At 38.6% G+C, this 19,790-nt stretch overlaps 1 protein-coding gene across 2 annotated transcripts in view; it reads right to left on the reverse strand.

Annotated features, from left to right (window-relative positions):
• Nucleotides 1–19,790, reverse strand: part of LOC149552082 (uncharacterized) — a 107,906-nt gene that overhangs the window by 75,851 nt on the left and 12,265 nt on the right. For both annotated transcript variants that reach the window (XM_089787554.1, XM_089787553.1), the window contains exons 3-5: nt 16,838–16,944; nt 16,418–16,705; nt 16,238–16,335 (exon numbers count right to left, since the gene is read on the reverse strand). In XM_089787554.1, the coding sequence (XP_089643680.1) occupies nt 16,238–16,335; nt 16,418–16,705; nt 16,838–16,942 (491 nt within the window). In that variant the 5' untranslated portion in view covers nt 16,943–16,944. The remainder of the gene's footprint in view (nt 1–16,237; nt 16,336–16,417; nt 16,706–16,837; nt 16,945–19,790) is intronic.

Below are 19,790 nucleotides of genomic sequence, written 5' to 3' on the forward strand. Positions count from 1 at the left end.
GCATCAAAACTTAGGAAAGCTTGTCGTTTTTCTTTGCAAATCACATGGCTTAAACACGCGTCTAAAGCAGCTCGTGACATGCATATTTTGTTTTTTGTTTGGAGCAGCAAACGCCTGAAATAAACCCTTCTTTTTCACCCAAATCTCCCATTGTTGGAGCTTGAAGCAAGTGTCTAAAATGAAACAACTCGTGATTGGTCGTTCTCTGCAATTTTTTACCCAAATCTGCCATTGTTGAAGCTTGCTTTGCAAGCAAGTAGGGTTTTGCTCAAAACCCTAAATTTTGATCTCAGAAAATTTTTCTGATTTCAAATTCTTCGTGGATTTTTGGAGAGCTCAACTAGATTGTCGTCTTTTTTTTGGGTACCTTGATTTTTGTGCCTCATTTTTTGAGCCAACGGATCTGGAAACAAACATATTCTTTTTGGGTCTTTCGAGCTCTTTTCTGTGTACCCCTTCAAATTTTCTGGGTCTTCCATTTTTTGCCTCGAAGAATGTGTCCATAGATTTTCACACTTTTTCATTGAAAAACGTGCTATGGCATCTTTGACTAATATTTTGCTCAAGAGCAATTCAAAATTCAACGGTCAGAATTATGGCACTTGGAAGCAACAAATAATAGCTATTTTTGAATATCAGAATACTAATCAAATTGTTTTGGGTATTACACAGTGTCTGATTGCCCCTGGTACTGGTCAGGATACATGGGATTTGAATAATCAAGAGGCGAGGATGCTTTTCAAATTATTCAAAGCTAGTGATCAACTCTCTCAGATTCCATCCGACAAGACAGCTATCGAAATATGGGCACATCTCAAAAATCTTCGTGAGACTTTTGACAAAAGCAGAGTTTTCTTCTTGAAGAACACTCTTTTCTATTATCATGTATTAGCAAACATCACTCGAGGCTCACCTAAATAGGAATCAGGAAATCTGTGATTAGTTGCTTGTCATTGATCACAAGATGGAGGAAGAGGTCATTGTGGTTATCACTCTTCAGAGTTTACCCCAGTCCTACGAGCATTTTATCGAGACTCTCAACACCACTTCTTCTAGCGTTGATCCAAAGTTCACCAATCTCTGCACACTTCCACTTCAGCAAGATCAACGGAAACAACAGTTCAGTAGCAATTCCAGCTCCACCTCCACATGGAAAACCTTTGCTGCTAAATCATTTTAGAAGGATAAAGGCAAGTCTCAGCAGTCTTCTCAATAGAAGTCCTCTGCTCCAGCTTTAGAAGGCTCTCGGAAGAAAAACATTGAATGCAACTATTGCCACAAGTTTGGTCACATGAAGGTTAAATGTTAGAAACGCTTAGTTGCACAATCTAAGCAATCAGGTTTGCAGCCCAACCCAACGCAAACAGTGCAGAGCACACTGAGCAAACAGAATTTGACTTTTACACCTTCATGGCTAAAAGACTTGTAGATCATGTGAAGTTGTTTGCCTCGTACATTGATTTAGGTGCCTCTCCTCATTTCACCCACTACAAAGACCGGTTCACTGACTACCAGCCTTATTCACATTCTGTTATTTTTTTGTGGTGGAGAAGAGTACACAGTTGTCGGGAAAGGCAACATTCAAATTCAGTCTGTTAGGAGGAATCTCATTTTCCTCAATGTGTACTACATTCCAAGGATGGAACTAAATCTACTCTCATTCAGTCAGTTACTGTGACATTTTTCACAATTCAATGTCGCCTTCAGTTCATATCAGTGTACCAACACTGCTAGGGTGACCTAGTCGATTGTTGCAGTGGGTCTTAAGGATCATGGTCTTTTCCGCCTTACTGATTCTAGTGATTCTTGGGACTTAGCTATGGTTGTTGGGCGGCCTTCTTTTAGCACACTTTGGCATCAGTGTTATGGGCATTTAAACGTGCATTATCTCTTTTAGCTTGCTTGGGAAGAGCTCGTCCTCGGTTTGCCAAAGATTCAAACTCAACAACTTCAAGTTTGTGATGCATGCCAGGCTAGGAAGCAAAATCGCACACCTTTCAACAGTGGTGATTCATGGTGAGCTTCTCAAGTACTTAAGCTTTTTCATGTTGATATCTGCAGCCCTATGGTCACTCCTTACATTCTTGGGTCCAAGAATTTGTTGTTGTTTGTTGATGATTTTAGTACAAAAATGTGCGTGTATTTTCTTGAAAAGAAATCAGATGCATTTCTTGTACTTCAGAAGTTTGAAACTTTAATTGAAATAGAGTCTAGAAAATCTATTATTACTCTTACATCAGACAATGGGGGGAATTTTGCTCTAATGAATTCTCTAGCTTCTTGGATACTCATGGCATTAAACACCAATTAACACATGCCACACACCACAACAGAGCAGTGTAGTTGAACATTGGAACAGAACTGTAATGTCCCCATCTTTTAGCAACTAAGTGGAGTTCTTAGCCTTCACGTTCTTCAAAGGCTAAAAGGAGAAATAAGAGGAAATTGATTAAATTAATTTCTTATAAAGTCATTAAATAAATTTAAATTAAAAGGTGACTTTATATTTAATTAAGTTATTTAATTATTGTATTGCAAGGAGAAGCTTCTAGACAGTGCATTAATTATTGGAAAGGGTGAAGCCTCTAGTAATTTAATTTTCTAGAAGCATAATTAATTATTGTATTGCAAGGGAGGAATTTCTATAGTGCATTAATTATTGGAAGGGGGAAGCTTTTAGTAAATGTAACTAATTAATATTGTATTTCCTTCTAGAAGGGTGAAGGGAAAGTATAAATAGAGGTGGGAGCTTCATTGTTTAGCATCGGATGATGGTGAATTGCATTTGATAGGAACTTGGATGTACAATTCTGTTCTTGGCATTAGAGGACGTCCATCCTCTCTTGTAACATTCTAGACATCATTCCCTTCGGGTTTGACCTTTGGAATTCAGTGCTATCAACTCATTAACAGGCAGCTTGGACGCATTTCCAACTACAGGCAAATGGGGTGTAATTAGTGAGTTGAACAGTTTGTTATGTATTTGATGATGCTAGAGTAATTAGTGAGTTGATATGTATTTAATTTTATTAGTTTGAAAACTAATATTATTTCAGCAGTAGTTCAATTTTTAGTTTGCATCAATTCCTTTTTGTTCATGTTATGTGGTTTAAATCTATGCAAAGACATTACAATCTCTTTCAACAATTGGTTTAGTTCTTGGGCATTTGTAGGGTGCCCATTACAGTGGTATCAGAGCTTTCTTGCAAAGTGTTTGACAAGAAGTTATAACCAGTTGGGCCCATTAGAGTGGTATCAGAGCCAATTCTTGGGCATTTCCAAGGTGTCCATTACAGTGGTATCAAAGCTATAAGTCCTACCATCTAGTGGAGGTCTTAAGCATTTATGTTTGAGCATGCGACAGGGGCATTATAATTTCCGCAATACCAGAGCAAGACAAAGTAGGAGTTCAAACTTGCAGAGCGAATAGGCTAGTTCATCCGTGCAGAGGGACATACAATCTAGTCATACTGACACAGAAAAGATATTCTTTGAATGAGACAATAGTATGGGTGATCGAGATGACAGGAATACAGGATTAGATGGAGGCAGGAATATGGGTCTAGATCAGGAAAATGTAATGTTTAGGTTACTGGGTACATTAGAGGAGGGGCAGCGTATGCAACATGGATATGATATTACAGCTCATGGCTAGACAGATAGGCATCCATATTAATCCAGGTGATGCCAACAATGGAAACAATAACAATGGGGGAAACGACAATAATAGGGGCAATGATAATGGAGGTCGAGGCAACAACAATGGTCTTGAGAATAACATTAATAATAGACATGGCAACAATGGAAATGAGGCTGATAACTTTAGACATGTTGCACACCTAGCTCGAACAACAAGCTCGAGACCTCTTCTACCCACCTTCCCACCCAGAGATCCAATTCAACCAGTTAATGAACCGGAAATTACGGAGTTACAAGATCAATTCGGAAGGGATTGGGAGGCTAGTGGACCGGAGTTTCAGGCAGATATTACCCTCAAAGATTATATGGACTTGAGGATGAGACACATGCCCAGATCAGGAGGAAGAAGTCAAAACCTTGAGCTAAGGAAGAAAGTTGGGAAACTTTCTTTACCTTATTATGATGCTTCAAGGAAGATGACCGCACGAGCTTGGGTGCAGAAGATAGATACATACTTGCAGCTGAATCCTATGCCTAAGGAGGAGGCTATAAAGTATATGGCTATTCACTTGGATGGACCAGCGCATGAGTGGTGGCACCATGGCATGGTAACCTTGGGACATAATCAAATTACATCTTACGAGGAGTACACTGAGAAGCTCATAGAGAGATTTCATACCAGGGATCCTAAATTACAATTTAAGGAATTGGTACAACACAAGCAGTGGGGATTAGTTGAGAAATATATCAGTGAATTTCAGAGGTTAGCTGTGTTGGTCACTGATATTTCAGAGAGAAGGTTAGTAGTGTTGTTTATGGATGAACTCTCAGATCCCTTGCAAGGTTGGGTCAAGGGGCATGACCCAGCTACGTTACAGGAGGCCACTAAAAAGGTTCGTGACTTAGCACCTTCTTCTAGGATCAGATTTCAGCACAGGGATTCTTATATGAAAAAGGACAAAAAATCTTTTCACAAAGAAGCTCAGCCAAAAAGTGATAAGTTGGATAATGACATCTTGAATGATTTGAAAAAGAGTCTATGTTTTCATTGCAAAAAGCCTTGGGATTTATCTCATAAGTGTCCTCTCAAGGCTAAGGCAAATCAAATGGAGTATTTCTCAGCAGAGGAGTCACAGTCAGAGAGGGAGGATCAGCACTCTTATTCAAATGAGGAAAGCACTACAAAGGAGAGCAGCATTCCTGAGGATGAGAAGTCATTGGCACGATTAACAGGGGCTTAGAAGGCAATCACATTTAAGGTCAAGGGTACTATCCAAAGGCAAAAAGTGATCTCACTCATTGACACTGGGGCCACACATAATTTTATAGACGCACAATTGGTAGCCAAGAGAGGTTTACAGACTGAGGAGCATGTCAGGTTTAGAGTCATGGTAGCTAATGGTCACAAATTATTATGCACTCGGAAGATATCTAATCTTCACATCAGATTTGGAGATGGCTATGAGTTGGAGGATGAGTTCTATGTAGTAGATATGGGAGACTATGATGTCATCCTCGGCATGACATGGATGGCCTCGCTAGTCGAGTTCACACTCAACGTAGCAAAATTGGAGATGAGGTTTCAGCATAAAGGGAGAACTGTTGTACTTAGAGGACTTCTAGAAGGGAGTTGCAAAGTAGTCTCCCTGAGGAGAATGTAGAGACTTTTTCAGCATAATGATATAGAGTGGGCAGCAGAATGTTTGACTATACCAGCTTCACGGGAGCCACAGGTGAAGAGTCATCCACCAGATATCCAGGAGATACTTGATAGGCACACTAAGGTACTTGGTGAGATTCCGCATGGGGTTCCTCCTAACAGGGGGATAGAGCATGTTATTGAGCTCGAGGAGGGAGCCAAACCAGTTATGATTACTCCCTATCGCCATCCTAAGAAACACAAGGATGAGATAGAGAAGGCAATTAAGGAGTTGTTGGAGATAGGTCATATCAGGCCTAGTAAGAGCCCCTTTGCTTCAGTAGTAGTGTTGGTAAAGAAGAAAGATGGAACAATGCACATGTGCATTGATTACAGAGAAGCTTCGATCATTTCAAGAAGGTGATGTCATCATGTCCAGTACTAGATCTACTAGATTTCACGAAGCCATTTGAGCTTTATTGTGATGTGTCAAGAGATGGGATTGGGGCAGTCTTGATGCGAAAGAAGCATCCCATTGTTTTTTAGAGCAGGAAGCTCAGTGGAGTGGAAAGGAGCTATTCCATCTATGATCAGAAGATGTTGGCTATTATGTATGCATTGGCTAAGTTCCGGCCCTACCTAGTTGGGGGAAAGTTTGTTATCAAAACTGATCACAACAGCATCAAATAGTTGATGAGCTAACATGATTTGAATGATAGACAACTGAAGTGGATTACGAAGTTACAAGCCTATGACTTTAACATTGAGTTTGTCAAAGGTAAGAAGAATGTGGTAGCAGATGCTTTATCCAAGAAACCTCATATTTGTGCTCTAGTTCAGATTACATGAGATTGGAGAAATAAGATTATAGCAGAGTGTGCGGGGGACACTTGGGCTTCTGGAGTGATTACAGGCACCATACAGGATGATCGTTACGTGGTGATGGACAGATTGATTAAGTTCCAAGGAAGGATATATTTGATTCCTCCATCACAATTTAGGGAGGTAATATTGAAGGCATTTGACGATGCACGTACAGCTGGACATTCATGGGTCTTTAAAACCTATAGGGAGATCCGTGAGCGGTTCACATGGAAAGGGCTCAAGGATGATGTTCAGAAGCATGTCAGGGAGTGTGCAGTTTGTCAACAGAATAAGGGAGAACACACATATCCTATAGGGTTGTTACAACCTTTGCCGATTTCGGATACAAAATGGGAAAGTATTTCTATGGACTTCATCACCAAGTTACCACGAGTACAAGGGAAAGATTGCATCTATGTGATAGTTGACCGGCTGACGAAGCTTGCTCACTTCTTTGTTATTCCATCCACTTACATAGCAGCACAGGTGGCTAATCTTTTCTTCAGAGAGATATTCAGGTTATATGGGCTACCTAGTTTTATTGTCAGTGATTGAGAGAGTAAATTTATGCGTACTTTTTGGCAGGAATTGTTTAGGTTGTGTGGTACAGATCTTACACCTAGCACTAGTTATCATCCACAAACAGATGGGCAGACAGAGATTGTGAATAAACGGGTGGAAGGATATCTGAGGAACTATGTGACTGAACAACAAAGGGCTTGGTTCAAAAGGCCACATATGGGAGAGTACTATTATAACACCACTTATCATATGTCCATCAAGATGACTCCATTCATGGCACTGTATGGTTATGAAGCACCTAGTTTCATGGATCTGGTATTGGGGGATAGTAGAGTGCCCAAAGCAAAACACTTCTTGCAGGATAGTCAGGATATTTTGAGGGTGCTCAAGGAGAATATACAGCAAGCCCAAAATCAGTAGAAATTGTATGCTGACCAGCACCAGATAGAGTGCAACTTCGAGGTTGGGGATATGGTTTACCTGAGGCTACAACCATACAGACAGTCATCACTCAAGAAGAGCAGAGCAAAGAAGCTGAAGCCTAGGTTTTATGGCCCCTCTAGAGAGATTCGCAAGGTGGGCAAGGTTGCTTACGAGATTGAGCTTCTAGAGGGTAGTCCGGTGCATAATGTGTTTCATGTTTCGAGGCTGAAGAAAACCATTGATCAGAGAGTTGTGCCTTCTACAAAATTGCCACCATTAGATGAGGAGGGAAAGCTCGTATTGATTCTTGAGGCAATTCTGGATACTAGGGAAAGGACTCTGCAAAACAGGTTGATTAAAGAATAATTAGTCAAATGGAGATACCTGCCAAAGGAAGATGCTACTTGGGAGAGTGAGCAGGTACTACAGCAAATAGGACTGAGATTGCTTGAGGACAAGCAATTTCAAGGAGGGCGGACTATAATGTCCCCATCTTTTAGCAACTAAGTGGAGTTCTTAGCCTTCACGTTCTCCAAAAGCTAATAGGAGAAATAAGGGAAAATTGATTAAATTAATTTCTTATAAAGTCATCACATAAATTAAAATTAAAAAGTGACTTTATATTTAATTAATTATTGTATTGCAAGGAGAAGCTTCTAGACGGTGCATTAATTATTGGAAAGGGGGAAGCCTCTAGTAATTTAATTTTCTAGGAGCACAATTAATTATTGTATTGCAAGGGAGGAGTTTCTAGAGAGTGCATTAATTATTGGAAAGGGGAAGCTTCTAGTAAATGTAATTAATTAATATTTTATTTCCTTCTAGAAGGGTGAAGGGAAAGTATAAATAGAGGTGGAAGCTTCGTTGTTTAGCATCGAATGATAGTGAATTGCATTTGATAGGAACTTGGATGTACAATTTTGTTCTTGGCATTAGAGGATGTCCATCCTCTCTTGTAACATTCTAGACGTCATTCCCTTGGGGTTTGGCCTTTGGAATTCATTGCTATCAACTCATTAACAGGCAACTTGGATGCATTTCCAGCTACAGGCAGATGGGGTGTAATTAGTCAATTGAACAGTTTGTTAAGTATTTGATGATGCTGGAGTAATTAGTGAGTTGCTATGTATTTAATTTTTAATTTTATTGGTTTGAGAACTAATATTATTTCAGCAGTAGTTCAATTTTCAGTTTGCATGAATTCCTTTTTGTTCATGTTATGTGGTTTAAATCTATGCAAAGGCATTACAATCTCTTTCAGCAATTAGTTTAGTTCTTGGGCATTTCTAGGGTGCCCATTACAAGAACAATCACCGAGATGGCTCAATCCATGCTGGAACACAGACATGTTCTGAAGAAGTTCTGGGTAAAAGCAATTAATACTGCAATTTATCTTCTAAACTGATCACCCACAATGGCGGTCAAAGTTAAGACTACGAAAGAGGTTTGGTCAAATCGCAAGCCCAGAATTAATCACCTAAAGGTTTTTGGCTCCCTTGCTTTTGTTTCGATCCCTGTTGTGTCATGCACCAAGTTGGATGCCAAGAGTCAAAAACTCATGCTTGTTGGATACAATAGTCTTAACAAAGCCTATCGCTTGATCGACATTGAGACATCTCATCTCTTGTACAGTCGTGATGTGTCTTTGATGAGCAACGAGGACCATTCATGCTTGTTTCTCCAGTTCCTCATCCAACAGACTGGCCTATGAAGGCTCATGATTTGGGAGTTAGACTTCCATTAGGTCCATCCACTGGGAGGGCTTCAATAGCTCTTACAACTCCAGTTATACCAATGATCCCTACACAAACACCTCTAGCTTCTCCTACAGAATCACCCAGATTTGTAGATGCTTCACCTGAGTTTGATCCAGATTCCCCTGATGAGGAACATGATCATAGAGCATCTGCTAATACTCGTGTTGGTCATTGTCCTCTCTGGCCTAAGTGGTGGACTAAGACAATTATTGATCTTCATGATGATGAGCTCATTGATGGGAGAACTGCTTGGAAAAAGAACAAACCTACAAAGTCTATAAACTTTGCTCTCATGGCCAACATTCACAGTATGTTTGAACGTCAAACATATTCCTAGGCTAAAGGAATTACAGGATGGGAAGAAGCCATGACATTTGAACATCAAACCATGTTGAAGAATAACATTTGAGTCCTTTCTGATCTTCCACCAAGGAAGAAACCCATTGGCTGCAAATGGGTTTACAAAATCAAATACAAATTTGATGGCACTTTGTATAAGTACAAAGTTCGTTTAGTTGCAAAGAGCTTTTTTTTTCAGCATCAAGGCATTAACTATAAGGAGACCTTTGCTCCTAATGCAAAGATGAGCACAATCATATTAGTTCTAGCCTTGGCAGAACAATTTGGCTGGAAGGTCCATCAAATGGACGTCAAGAGTGCTTTCCTAAATGATGATTGCTGCAGCCTCCTAGTTTCAAGGTTGTTGGTAAAGACCATCAGGTTCTCAGATTGGTGAAAGCTCTCTATGGCTTGAAGCAATTCCTAAGGCATGGTACATGAAAATTGATAAGTACCTCAGTGATCAAGGCTTCAAGAGGATTTCTTCAGACTCAAATTTGTATATCAAGACTACTGACAGTGACATCATCCTTCTAGTTATTTGTGGATGATTTGATCATCACTAGCAATTCAGCATCTTTGATTTAGGGAATCAAACAAAAGTTATGTCAGTCTTTTGATGTGACTGACCTTGGGCTCATGCATTATTGCCTAGGTGTTGAGGTTTGGCAACAATCTTCTAGTATATTCATCTCTCAGTCCAAATACGCAAAGGCTCAATTAGACAAATTCCGTATGCAGGATTGCAAACCTGCATCTACACCTGTGGAGAAAGGTCTTAAGTTATCAGCCAAGTTTGACTCTCCTCCCATTGATGATACTACATACAGGCAACCAGTTGGCAGCCTCATCTACCTCTCTACTACTAGGCCTGATATCAGCTTCATAGTCAGCTACATCTCACGTTTTATGACAGCTCCTAAGGCTGATCATTAGATGGCAGCCAAGCCTGTGCTTTGTTATGTGAAGGGCACAACAGATTTTGGACTTCTTTAGTCTCGAAATTCTAATCCTAGACTTAGTGGGTTCACAAATTCAAATTGGGCAGGCTCTGTTGGTGATAAAAAGTCAACTTCTAGATATGTGTTCAGTTTGGGATCCAGTGTCGTCACATGGACCAGTAAGAAGCAACAGGCAGATTCTCTCCTCTACAAAGGCTGAATACAAAGGAACAGTCAAGGTAGGTTGTGAAGTTGTTTGACTTCGTCAAATGCTTGAGGACATGCAAATGTCACTAGTATGACCGACCACTTTGTTTGTTGATAACAAAAGCATCAAATTAGCACAGAATCCAGTCTTCCACGAACGAACCAAGCATGTGGATGTTCATTTCACTATGTACGACAACTGGTTGAAGATGAGACAATAGACTTCCAGTATGTTCCTACCACGGATTAGACTGCAGACATTCTCACCAAGCCTCTTGGTCCTAATAAGTTTGTTAATTTCAAAGGACAGCTTAGTGTTGTGGATAGATTTACCATTAAGGGAGGGTATTATGATAATAGATAAGCTTCTATTGTTAGTTAATGGTTATCTATTTGTAATCTATTATAAATATTAGAATGTTTCTAATATTAGTTAGTGTGTAGTTATTTGTTAGCTTTCTTTTAGTTATTTACATTTGTTTCCTAAGGAAACATGGTTTCATTCTTTTGCATGTATAGACCTCTCGATCTCTATTAATAACGAGTAAATATTTACCAATTACTTTGTAATAGATACAACGGCTCGAAAAGTGTTGTTGGCAAGACTTTGGTGGCCCACACTATATGCAAATGCTCAAGAATGGATCCTAAGTTGTAATACATGTCAAAGGGCAGGCAAACCCTAAAAAGAGATTTCATGTCATTGTTTCCCTCTCAGCCACGAGAATTATTCGAATGATGGGGGGTTGGACTTTGTAGGGCCCTTTCCTACCAAAAGTACCCAAAGATGTAAGTACATAGTGGTGGCAAGTGAATACCTCACAAAATGGGCAGAGGCACAAGCACTTCCCGACAACACAACAATCAATATAGCCATATTTATTTGCGTAGATAGTGACAAGGTTTGGCATACCACTACAATTGACAAGTGACAGAGGGGTACACTTTGTAAACCAAAAAATTAGAACAATGACAAGGGAGTACAAAATCTTTCATTCTTTTTCGAGTTCCAACTATCCTAGGGCAAATGGTCAAGCAAAATCTACAAATTAAATATTGGACACAATTTTGTAGAAGACTTGTGGAGTTGAAAAAGGAGATTGAGAGGAAAGACTTCTAGCAGTTATGTGGGCATACAGGACTACCTACAAGGTTACCACTAGGCAAAAGCCCTTTCATTTAATGTACAGACAAGAGGCAGTTATGCTAATGAAATATGCAATACCCAACTTAAGAATAGCAATCTAACATAGGCTAGGAGATGAGGAGAGTTTAAGGGAAAGACTCAACACACTAATAAAATTGGATGAAAGGACACTAGCTCAATTGGCGACTGAAGTGGCACAAAGGAGGCGAAAATTCTGGCACGATAAATACTTAAAAAGGATGAATTTAAAACCAGGCCAATTGGTACTCAAGTATATTGGCAAGAATGGAATAAAATCAAGGATAAAACCCAATGGTTGGGGCCATACATGATACTGGATGTCAAAGAAAATGAAGCCATAAAATTATCAACCCTAGATAATAATCCTTTGAAAGACCTAGTTAATGGGTCTAAGTTTAAACCATACAAAGAAAGAAATGAGCCTTTTCCTACTTCATAGATACAAAATAAGAAAATAACGCAAAGGAAGTAAAAGTGAAAGTTATTGAAAAAGGAGTAGAGGATGAGCAATTAAAGAGAAATATAGGTAAATTGGGCTTTCAGCATGGGTCCTTCTATAAATCAATATATCTTGAAGAAAGAAAAACGAGCAAGGTATGTGGGGCATGTGAAGAAATAACATAACAATCATGAGCAAACCCTACACGAGTGTGGGCCATAATAGGTAGAGGATGGTGAAAGGGAATTGAAGTACGCGTACGACAAGCAAATAGTAGCGTACAAATGTATATAGGACCAAGGAGGGACATATCATGAGTTGAGACTTGCAAAAAGGAAGAAAATGAAGTCATACAACCAAAGGGGAGGGTCATACGTGGCAAATCCAAGTCGTATGAACATCCATACAGAGTCGTACATGGAGATGTTGAGCGATACGAGTAGACGAAAGTTGTATGCAAGGGTTGGAAGACATATGTATAGAAGGAGACCATACGCGAGCAAGAGGAGCCAATATGCAAGGAGAAGACTATACACAGGTGTCGGAAATCATGCAAGGAGGCCGTATGCAGAAGGGTGGAGTCGTACGAGCAGGGGAAGGAGGTTGTACATAGTTTCTTGGGGCAGCACAAGTATCATAGCACCGTATAACACTCTTAAAGAAATACCATTCCACGAACCAATCAAACACAGCCACCTAGAGGACAAAAATAGTTGGAAAATTAAAATTAGTCGGATACCTATACATCAAAAAATGGTAAAGATAAGCGTTGTGAACCCCAGTAGAGGGAAAATCATCAATTCTAAGAAGAAAAAATTCAATCTTGTTGGTGAAGAAGGTCAAGAATATGGCAAGCGAAAAGGATAGAGGGAAGACGATGGAAAAGACTACTACTACTGTCCTTATCACTTTTGAAAGTGTAGTAGGAAGTGAATGTCATACCTTGTGGGAAAATGTAGAAGACAATCACCCACTGAAAGAGGTGCTAGGCAGAGCTGAGGTAGACAAAATCATTTTTATGCCCATTTTTTATTTAAAGGAATTTGATTCTATATTAAGGACTATGGTGGATGGCTATGACAAGAAAGCTCATAAATCTGTAATTCGGTATTTTCGTCAAACTCCGACAATCTCTTACTCTACTAAAATAATAAATAAGGTTTTTGGAATTCCCAACCGAGGTCAAGAACTAACAAAAACCCTAATGACAATGGGAAAAAAAAAAAGTGGTCAAGGTTAATGTGCAGGAAGGATCTCACGAAGTAGGAATGGGAGGGCATTCTGAGCAAAGAGAATAGTCGAGGCCTAAAGAAAATTTTCCTAGCTAATGAAGAATGGCGTTGCATTGTAGACTTGTTTAAGAGCAAACTGGCAGTCAAAAGTCGCACATCAAATATTGCTCTATGGATGTTACTTGTAGCTGATGGATTAAACAGAGGACAGGTGTACAATTGGGTGCAGTTTCTCAGAGAGATTCCAAGAATTCATGGAGTTAAAGCATAAGGCATTCTACATGCCACACCATGCGGTAGCCTTATTCTTGGAAGCAATTCGTACTGAGGTGGCTGCTAAACATTGAGGGGTACTAGTTCTGACAAACAAAGTGGAACCTTACAGACCAGCCATGACATATTGGGTTCACATGGACACTTTTAGCGCAAGGTCAAGTGGGCGAGAACCATAGAAAAAGAAACCAAGATAGGAAACCGTACAAGTTGCATCCATTGAGAGCTAAATCAGGAGGAGATTGGAGAGGACAGTCCATAGGAGGATGAGACTACTACAGACGCATCTTCAAATTCCCAAGAGGAAGAAATCCGCCCAAGCCACTTGCAGGGCACACTTGGAGATGTCACTTTTCTACCAACAGCAGAAGGACCATTGCCAAGCGAGGTAACTAAGTACGCAAAGATTCACCAAGCTAAGGTTAGGAGTTCTAAAGTTAAGAGTACAAAAAGTACAGGCAAGGAGCAGGAAGAGGGACGTACCACTAGTAGTATGGAGGAAGGGGTTTGTACTATGCCTAATACAAAAGAAGGTGTCTATACTATGCCTAGTACGAAGGAAGGTGCACGTGTCTGTACCATGGAGGGCACTCATATAGAGGAGGAGAACCAAAGTACAGAGGGAGAAGGTAGTAAACAGTAGAAGGTTCCTCAATGGGGGGCAACAAGAGTTTCGTTACCAGGAGTGGCAAACTTGATTCCTACAAATCAGCCAACTCATACTAAGGTGATAGATCTCAGATGTTAGAAAAAATGTGGGCACAAGGTAAGACTGCACACACCGCAAGGTATAGAAGTACCACACTCTATTGCCTTGGTGGTACAGCCCAAAGGAAAAATGGTTGCACAACATGAGAAGCATAGGGAAGAACCCAAAATTCAAAATAAAGACACACCAGGGGAGAATATACCGATTGAGGACGCAACACTAGAAGAGGCAAATAGACTGCTTGAAGAAGTTGGGATGGAGCCCCCACCCTCATCAGCCCCCTTGGAGGCAAAAGGGGAAAACATACCAGAAATGCAAAATGAGAAAGATGAACCTTCTAAGACAATCTCATTGGAAGACAAAGCAGAAAGATTTCTCAAAGAGTTACAAGATATGGAACATACCACCAAGGAAATTATAAAGCAAGTTAAAATTGGAATCTGGGGGCCATAGTTAGAGCAGCTGAATCCTTGGTAGCCTTCATGAAAAAGAGCTGCCATTCAGATTGGATGTTACTTCAGTAGGGTCGGTATAAGCAGCAGGAAATAGCTGCAGAGTGGACAACCCGGTACAACATACCTCTAGCCAAGGAATAGCCGCCTCTCATACATGCACTTACACAAATGGAAGTAGCATTTAGAAGGACATACTTAGAACTTCAGCAGGGAAAGGAATTGGCATGACGAATGGAAAGGGAATAGAAAAAGCCACTCTAGAAGAAAAGTGGAAGGTAGAGAACGTTGCTCTTGAAGAAAAGTGGAAGGTAGAGAAACATGCCCTAGAAGAAAAATGGAAGATAGAGAAAGCTGCCCTAGTAGAGAAATTCACAACAACAGACACGAAAAAGATGGATGCATAGCTGCAGAGCTGCCCTAAATCCTCTTGTTATATGAATATTGCTTAAGTTATTGTATGTGGACTTGAAAAGCTATATTGGTGGGTATTATGTCTTACAATTGTCTCCACAATGTCAAGACCCTAGAACTTAAAAGATAAATCAAACATGAGTTCTAGTTAATGCGATATAGGATAGACACATTAACAATTGAAGTTTGAAACAAATTTTTAGAATGTGGATAAATGGTTTTGGACATGGAGAACATCTTTGAGAATAATATGCATAAAGTTTTCCATATCATTTACTAAATCCATCTTATCAAACACCTTGACTTTTTTTCCTCTATCCCAATTAAAATTGGTCACGTATATCACCACAATATGCTTTAAGGCTCAACCCTTTTGGGCTGCTTCTTACTTTTTTATGGAATAAACATTATAAATATCAGAGCACATTCAAGCTTTTAATTCTTTCAGTCGGCAAATGCCAATACTGATGCCATCTTAAAATGTTCTCAGCCAATGCTAATTTATCATTTCTCTAGAATTTGAACCAAGTATGATTCTTCTAGAAATTAAATTGCAAATTACAGAACAGCTAATGTACATCTAAATACATGTGGATACATTCACAGAACAAGTTCCCTATTTGTGCAGTGAGATAAACACAGGCACAAGTATTGAACAGCTCCTGGTTCAAATGCGACTAATCCATATGATTTGCTTTAGTACTATGATTTTGAACATATTTTAGAATCAGCATTGCAAAGGAACAAATGTGCAATAGACAAGCTGCACAAACTTCCAAAACCAATATCCCAGAAGATGGTGCATTTGCCAACATTTCAGAGAACTAACAAATTTTATAATATCAATCAATATCGATGGTCTTTTTACTTCCAAACTATACTTCATATTTCTCAATTCAAATTACCCTTTGACAATAGCATGAACTGGTATCACATAAAGATTTGTCTGCAAGTAAAATTGTCTACCAAAACAGTCCACGGAGACTTAAACATCAAAGACATAGCATTGATGATAATTGACACCCAGTTCATAACAAAAAATGGGAAAAAACTAAAGGGGATTCAATAGTGAGTTGATTTTTTTCAGATATCTCCAATGTAGCCTCTTATCATACTAAATTACAAGCACAAATTCTTGGAAGAATACAGGAGCAAATGGATATTCATATGAGGGAAATACTAAGCTACATTATATGCTAGCATTTCAGCAAGAAAATACCGTGATAAACTATCCACCAGGCTCAAGAGTGTTACTATTGTTTCAGCTGCAGTACCTGAACACTCCATCTCTTTTTCTAGAGCAAAATCTCGCAAGCACTGTTTCCAAGAGCATATTCAGATCAAATATCATCATAAAATCCTAATGGAGGATACACAGAAAGGATACTAGTTGTCATACCTTAAGCCTTGCTGATACAGCATTTGCAAAAGCCTGCAGTGTAGGGGAAGGTTCTCTTTGTGAATTTGGAAGGCCATTGCATGAACATGTTTCAACCTGCTTCACAAAATCTTCTATACGTCGTAAGCATGTTGCTGCATTCATGAACCTGTGGAGGACACAACTGAGACTTGACTGAGATAAATGAGATACATGCATCCCCTTGTTTACACAAAATTTCTGTCCTGTGTCATCCCAGTAAAACCAAGTAGTAGAAAAACCTTGTAGCATTTGTAAAACATCCTTGACCTGCAGTTAAATTTTGACACATTAATGAAGAGGCCAGGTTTTCTCGCAATGGTGCAGAATGCTAATTTCATATGAAACAAGTCACTTCAAACTATGCAGACAAGGTAGAATTTTCAAACAGTTAAACCTCACCACCACAGATTCATCAGTCCTTAACGAAGGTTTTAGAGATGCAAAAGGCAGGCCCCTGGAACGAACTTTGTTGAGACTTTCTGCTAGACTAGATTCTCTGTCCATACCTGGTATAGAGGGTCAAACATATTGGTGACGTGTATTAGAATGATATGCTAAGAGAATGTAACAAGCATTAGGATAATTTGACTAAGTTTGCGAATAATCTTAGTATAAATTATAGAATAAATAGAAACATTAATGGCAAATGTTCTCAGAAGCCTTCTTCCATAATCTAATGGGATAGAAATATTTGCCCCAACTCAAGTTGCTTGAAATCTGCCTTGAATTAAGTCAACCCAGACCACGTCTAGTAAAGCTTTTAGTGCTTGTTTTCATATGTAAAAAGTGTTTGTTCTTTTGTGCATGACAATCTACATGTTCAAAAATTGATCCAGGTCTGAAGATTGTGAATAGCTAAGATTTTTATGGAAGTGTCAAAGATCAAACTTCAAATAACAAGAAAGGTTGAGCAGCACCAGTGAGGTGTACAGAGAATTGAACAACAGGATCTAATTTACAAATTCAGTATGTCAAGAGGCCTGTACAAATAAACATGGATCATATTAAACAAACAGTACAAAATGTAAAAGAACAGAATCTCTGATAGAGATAAGAACTGATATGACAGTCTAGACTTATGTTGTCTCAGAGTTACTTATCAGATTAATGTCTGTGGTAACAAGTCTTATTGTGTATGCCTTGCAAATCTCTGTAACAAAACAGAAGTATGAAGAATGGATGACTTCTGATCGATTGATGTCTTTGACTGCAAGTAGATGAGATCGCTGCAAGACTGAGTATTGCCGCAGTGATTGATGTCGGTCTTCAACAGCAATCTCCTTATTAAATATATGAGACATCATGTCCCTACGTGGACATGATCTTTGACAATTATACAAACCCAATTCTCATTTGGTGGACCATTATTCATAATCATTCAATAACCATATTCAGATCGATTCAACTCATGATAAGAGCCCGATTACTTAAGGAATATTATATATATATATATAAAAACATACATGTATATATAAATAACTCTTATAAGATATAAGTTATATAACTCTTATAAGATGTAAGTCAACTCTTATCAAGAATATAAGACATAGAACAAATGTATATGTAGAATTAGAAGTACAAATACTTAATATAATGTGTACTTCACTTCTACTGAAGCTACATTTTAACACTCCCTCTTAGCAAGGGAGAAGTGATAAAAATCCTTCATCATGTCAATATTAATGATACCTATAAACAACAATTATTTGACTTTAACACTCTGAAATAGTGACTTGTCAAATAACTATAATCACAATGTTATGAACACTATCATAACATGTATTATGATCTCTAGTAGTCCAAAACAAAATCTAGAGTAATCATGGTACTTTCGTTATCAATGACTTCCAGCATATCCGGAATATAAACTGTCATAATAATAGGCCTATCATTTGTAAGATCGTCACCTTACAAAGATTACCTTCTGAATATATATGTCCATGAAAGATCGTCACCTTTCATTACATATCTGATGCAACTATACAAAATTAGAAGCATAAACACACATAAAATTGAAACTTAAGTTCAATATTCAAAATTACAATTTGATCATACCAAGTTTTCCTCTAAAGTATTCCAATTTGACTTTGGCAAGAGGTTTGGTAAGAAAATCCGCAATTTGCTCATTTGTACTTGTGTAATCTAGTTTGATAACATCTCAATCTACCATATCCCTAATGTAATGATAAGGTATTTCAATATGCTTAGATCGATTGTGGAAAACTGGATTAGTTGAAAGCTTGATACAACTCCGATTATCACAATGAATGATAGTTGGCTCCAAGTGCTTCTTAAACAACCCAACTAGCAATTTCCAGAACCATACTGCTTCTCTGGCTCCCATGGAGGAGGCCATATATTTTGCTTCAATGGAGCTTAATGCAATTGATGATTGTTTTCTGCTAAACCAAGAAATCATTGTAGGTCCAAGACTAAAGCAACATCCTGTAGTACTCTTACGTTCTATTAAGCTACCTACCCAATCAAAATCTGAATATCCATGAAGACTGATTTCGACTTGATCATATCTGAGTCCCATATCAACTGTACCTCTTAGATATCGTAAGATATACTTGGTTTCCATTAGATGTATCTTCTTTGGTTCACACATGAATTGACTTAATGTATTAGTAGCCTAACATATATCAAGACGAGTGTTCACCAAGAACATTAGTGATCCAATGATCTGCCTATAGTAAGTAGGATTAGTAGGTTCTTTGATCCTGTCATCCTTTAGTTTATGTAAGTTGACTTCCATAGTAGTAGTAACTGGTTTACAATCCATCATTCCAAATTTAGTCAAAATATCAATAGTATATTTTCCTTGATTTAAGAAAATGTAGTTCCCCTTTTGACAGACTTCTAGACCTAGAAAGTAGTGGAGAAGGCCTAGGTCTTTCATATCAAATTTTGTTGGTAGCTCCTATTTGTATTTGGTTATAAGATGTTCTTCACCTGTTATTAACAAATCATCAACATATAATACAAGAATAATCATATCATCACCATTTATTTTGAAGTATATGTTCGGATCAACTTCATTCTTAGAATATCATAATTTTGTTAGATAGCTATCTATTCTTTCATACCATGCCCTAGGTACTTGTTTAAGGTCATATAGTGCTTTCTTTAATTTACACACATGGGAATTTTTGTCGTGAGTGATGAACCCTTCTGGTTGCTCAATATAAACTTATTCTTCAATTTCACATTTAAGAATGTTGTTTTGGCATCCATTTGATGAATCTTCCATCCTTTGGATGCTACAATTGCTAAGATGGTCCTAACAGATGTGCACCTAGCGACTGGAGCAGAAGTTTCTTAATAATCGATTCCTTCCTTCGGTGAGAAC

This window comes from Cupressus sempervirens, chromosome 6 (genome assembly GCF_028749045.1).
Source record: "Cupressus sempervirens isolate cs-2001-9-10 chromosome 6, ASM2874904v1, whole genome shotgun sequence".
NCBI classification, from domain to species: domain Eukaryota; kingdom Viridiplantae; phylum Streptophyta; class Pinopsida; order Cupressales; family Cupressaceae; genus Cupressus; species Cupressus sempervirens.